The sequence below is a fragment of the Lolium rigidum genome, chromosome 7, assembly GCF_022539505.1.
Source record: "Lolium rigidum isolate FL_2022 chromosome 7, APGP_CSIRO_Lrig_0.1, whole genome shotgun sequence".
Taxonomy (NCBI): Eukaryota; Viridiplantae; Streptophyta; class Magnoliopsida; order Poales; family Poaceae; genus Lolium; species Lolium rigidum.
The window spans coordinates 27,616,780-27,621,637 of record NC_061514.1 but is presented as its reverse complement, the minus strand read 5'-3'; the positions used below and the strand labels follow the sequence as shown (position 1 = coordinate 27,621,637).

The window sequence follows — 4,858 nt, the reverse complement described above, 5'->3', positions numbered from 1 at the left end:
TAAATGTATTGCAAAATCTAACAACGAAAAATCCCAATTATTTGGGTTATGGTGTCAACTCCACGCAGAAAAAATAATGTGGTGTCAACCGTTGGCTTTGATCAAAAGGAAGGCTTGCCTGCAAATTCAGCAAATCTCAGCTTTCTCTGGACAGCTCAGAACAGTAGGATTCAAAATGGCACAAAATTTTCATTCCCGGCGCTGCTTGTGGCTGTGTCGAACAGGAAAACTGTGCCGCCCCCAAACTCCAGCCCCAATGCAGTGTGCCAGGCAGATAGATTCTCATCGCTTGTGCACCAGGTGTTCCCCGTCGGCGAGCTCCACCTCGCCACCGCTGCCGATGTTGCTGCCAAACAACGACTCGATCTGCTCGAGCGACTTGCCGCTGGTCTCCGGCACGAACATGTGCACGAACACCACGGAGAGCGCAGAGACGGCCGCGAAGGCCGTGAAGGCGCCCGCGACGGACACGGCGCGGCAGATGGAGAGGAATGACATGGCCACGGCGCCACTGGTCAGCCTGTTCACCGCCAGGCCGGTGGCCACCGCCTGCGCGCGCAGCCTCAGCGGGTAGATCTCGGAGCTCAGCACCATGTTGACGGGTCCGATCCCCACCGAGAAGAAGGCCACGAAGCCACACACCGTCAGGATGGCTAGCCCGATCGCCACGCCGCTCGGCAGCATGCCTCGCGCGAGTAGGGAGAGCGCCCCGGCGAGCGTGGCTAGGCACCCTGTGATGCCGATCGTGCTGACGTAGAGCAGGGGTTTCCTCCCAACGTTGTCCACCAGAGCGATGGCGATCACAATGAACACCGTCTTGGAGAGCCCGACTGCAACAGTGGCGGCGAGCAGCTGGCCCTCCGAGGTGATACCAGCGTCCCGGAATATGGTCGGGCTGTAGTAGACCAGCGCGTCGATGCCAGTGGCTTGCTGAAAGAACATCACGCCCAGCCCGGCCACCAGCATCCGGAGGACCACCGGTGACGGCCTCATGAGCTCCCGCCACACCGCCTTGTCGGCAGCCGTGGCGCGCGCTGACTCCTCGATCTCGCCGAGCCTCTCTTCTGCCTCTTCCTCGGTCTCCGTGACCTTGAGGAGCACGGCGCGCGCATCACCTATGCGCCCCTGCATGACCAGCCACCGCGGAGACTCTGGGATCACAGTGAGCACGAACGCGATGGAGATTGAAGGGAGGATGCCAGCGGCGAGCATGACGCGCCAGTTGATGTGGTCTGGGAGGCCTGCGAAGGCGAGGTTGGAGACGTAGCCGAGGAGGATGCCGAGGCTTATGAATATCTCCGGGAAGGAGGCGAACGAGCCCCGCAGCGCCGCCGGGGAAATCTCGGAGATGTAGACCGGCGCGACCATGAGGCCGAACCCAATGCCAACGCCGGCGAGCAGCCTCCCGGCCATGAGCACCGCAAATGACGACGCGAGCGTCATCACGGCGGCGCCCACCTGGAAGATAGCGGCCGCGAGGCCGATGGTCCATTTCCGGCCGATGGCGTCCGAGGTCCGTCCAGCAGCGAGGCTGCCGAGCAGGGAGATGAAGCTGAGGCAGCCCACGAGCACCTCCTGCTGCACCTCGTTGATGTGGAGGTCCTTCTGAATGAAGATGATGCAGCCGCTCATCACACCAACGTCTGCAGACACAGCAACAAATCAAAGTTTTTGTCAAAAAAAACTGCATCAAGAAACGTCATTGAGCAGAGGCAGAGACGTTCATCGTACCGTAACCAAGAAGGACGTGGTTGAGGGAAGCGAAGACAGAGCAGAAGAACACATATCGCCTTGCCTCCCCGCGAACAGGGACACTGCAGCCACCGCCGGCGTCTTCCACCCCTTCCTGATCCTGCGGCAGAACGTCGTCCATGCGTACGTACCTGCTCTGTGTGCTCTTCCTCCCCAAGAACCCCAGCATGCCGCCACCACCGTTGGCCACCCCGCTGGCGCCGGGAAGCCCCATGGATGAGGTTCCGAGATTCAGTATGGACCGAGAATGAGGAGAGCACCGGCAGTGGATCTGAGGGAGCTAGGAGAAGAAGACTGCAGAGAAGGAGAAACCGAGGAATTTCATATTCAAAGGCTACTTGTTTAAGAACCAAGTTGGCAACGGAGGAGCTTTTATATGGTTCCGGTTCTTTTCAGTGCACGCGATCTGGTCAGCAGACTGGACCCAAAGGAATCTTCACAAATTTTGGGACTTTCTTCAGTTCTCGTACCGTATAAATAGAATAAGACTGATCATTGTTCAAGAGTTGGTATGAACTTGTACTGCTGTACAGCTGAATGAACATGTAACAGCACAGCTCCCTAACAGTACATATTCATAATTTTACTATGAGGCAAAAAAACATAGATCTAACAGCACAAAAATCAAATTCCATCGGTTAGGAACTTGTGAAATCTAGAAAAAACTAGCACCCACTTGGCAGATGCCAATCTTCATACTGATAGTAAGACCATTAAAAACCAGCTAACAATGCAATCAAAATGCCAATAATGACACAAATAATTCAAGAGAAAAATGCATGAAAGACCAATCAGTTCAATATGAATTCAGTAAACCTCAGCATTCAGCTAAGAACTGAGACTAAGACTGATCATTGTTCAGGGGTTGGTATGAACTTGTAGTGCTGTACAGCTGAAGGAACATGTAACAGCACACAGCTCCCTAACAATATATGTTCAGAATTTTACTATGAGGCAAAGAACATAGCCCTAACAGCACAAAAATCAAGATCCATCGGTTAGGAACTGGTGAAATCTATTACTCTATCAGAAAAAAACTAGCACATACTTGGCAGATGTCAATCCTAGAACCCTGCTAGTACTGATAGTAACACCATTAAAAACCAGCTAACAATGCAATCAAAATGCCAATAATGGCACAAATCGTTCAACAGAAAAATCCATGAAAGACCAAGCAGTCACAATATGAATTCAGTAAACCTCGGGATCAAGCAATGAACTGAAAACTATTAGATGAAAATCTGAACTGCAACCAGTATGACAAATAGCATCTAGTCAGACGCATAGTCATCAAGATCGTCACATTCACAAATGCACCACATCTGGTGGGGAAGGTATCTGCTCATACAAGAGTTGATGAAAAGGAAACCTTACCTGAGGATTCTTCTTATCCAATTTTCTCTTTCACCTAAAAAAAACTATATCTAGATATGAGCAATGCACTGAATGCCCATGATTCACATCTCAATTACCATAAGGTCCATCAACGACTAAGCTGTTCATTCCAAAAAAAAATGGACTAAGCAGATGCAATCATCAAGAAGCACGGCATTCATGTTTCCTCGGCTGTAGACTTAACTCTGGTACACCCTCATCAGGTATTAATCCGGGAATCAGATAGCATAGAACCCTTAAACCATGTAATGATGTAACCAAGAAGGTGTAAATTGAGCGCGTAGCTAGAGCTAATCACTGGTTGCACCTGCCGCCGCCGCCTTGTTGATGCACACCTCCACAACGCTGCCACTCCCATTGCCGGGCAGCTTATCAGGGACGAGCAGGAACACGTCGCTCCCCTCCCCGATGCCGTACCGCAGCGACGTGTTCCACACAGTTGACTGCATCTGCAGCCGGTGTTGTCCACCCGCCGGTACCTTGAGCTCGTAGGTGAACTCCTCCTTGCAAGCGTTGTCGGGGCGGATGCAGATCATGGAGAGCGCGGTGCCGTACCCCTCACGGGAGGCAAGGATGTGGAAGAGCTCGCCGTAGTCGTCGCAGCGGAAGACGGCCGGGCTGTGGACGGGGGCCTCGAAGCTCTCGCCGTAGCGGAACCCGACGACGTCCCAGCGGTGGAGGGTGGCGAGGTGGGACTCGAGCTCGTAGGTCTGTCCGGCGAAGCCGCAGAGAGGCACGGGGCAGAAGCAGGGCTCGTGGTGGCAGGACCGCTCGTGCTCGCGCATCTGGTGGTGCAGCAGGAACGCGTCGCAGCCGTACTGCTGGTTGCGGCAGGAGAAGCTGATGCCGTAGAGGAACTCCTCGACGGCGAGGCTGCGCGTGCAGCCGGTGTCCAAGCAGTAGCTGCAGAGCGTGTGCCCGGAGGTATGGTCGTGGCAGCTCGCGCAGGTGACGTGCCCGCTGGAGCACTGCAAGGATGCCACGAACACGGCCAGGCGATCAGAGATCATGAAACATCCAGTTGCTCTCGAACTGGGTGGATGTTCTCACCTGGTAGACCGGCGAGGAGAGCATGTGGTGGCAGCGGCGGCAGGTGAAGAGGCGGTCGTAGTCGCTGATGCGGACGCTGTACTCGCCGTAACCACGGTCGGCGTTGATCTCTCTGTACGCGTGCGGCCTCCAGACACGCCCATGCCCGTCCGTCTCCTCCGACAGGTGGCTGTAGCTGCGGCTGCGGCTCCGGCTGCGGCTGCGGCTCATGTCGAAATCATCACGGTCGCTGGACTGCCTCCGCGGCGGCGGCGCCGGCAGTGGCGTCCTCCGCGGCGCCGGCGGTGGCGTCCTCCGCGCCGCCGTCGGTGGGGTCCGCGAGGGCGAGGGCGCCAGGTAAGCCGGCGAGCGCGAGGGCGAGGGCGCCAGGGACCGCGACTTGGAGGGGGGAGGCGAGGGCGAGAGGGAAGGATGGCGGCTGCTCCTCGCGCGCTTGGGGCTGGCCTCCGCGTCGGCCAGCGGCGTCCCGGCGCGCTTCGCTGCGGTTCCACTGGTGGTGCTCATCCCAGGCGCCGCCGTGCTGGGAGCGCAGCAGATTAAAACTTGGATCAACACCCTCCAGGAATCGAGCTGAGGGACTCGGAGTAAAGTAGGTTACCTGGGTTCGAAGACGACGGATCAGGCGGCGACGGCGGCGGCAACCAGTAGTCGGAGGAGGAGG

At 56.2% G+C, this 4,858-nt stretch overlaps 2 protein-coding genes across 2 annotated transcripts; both read right to left on the bottom strand.

Moving 5' to 3' along the window:
* Positions 1-282: 282 nt before the first annotated feature.
* On the bottom strand, positions 283-1,921 carry LOC124671074 (probable polyol transporter 4). Its single transcript, XM_047207509.1, has 2 exons — positions 1,732-1,921; positions 283-1,643 (listed from the first exon to the last, which is right to left on the bottom strand). Exons 1-2 carry the CDS (start codon positions 1,919-1,921, stop codon positions 283-285), a joined length of 1,551 nt encoding a protein of 516 aa, XP_047063465.1.
* Positions 1,922-3,036: 1,115 nt separating this feature from the next.
* LOC124678226 (E3 ubiquitin-protein ligase SINA-like 2) lies at positions 3,037-4,385 on the bottom strand. Its single transcript, XM_047214144.1, has 2 exons — positions 4,198-4,385; positions 3,037-4,115 (listed from the first exon to the last, which is right to left on the bottom strand). Exons 1-2 carry the CDS (start codon positions 4,219-4,221, stop codon positions 3,438-3,440), a joined length of 702 nt encoding a protein of 233 aa, XP_047070100.1. The 5' UTR covers positions 4,222-4,385; the 3' UTR covers positions 3,037-3,437.
* Positions 4,386-4,858: the final 473 nt, after the last annotated feature.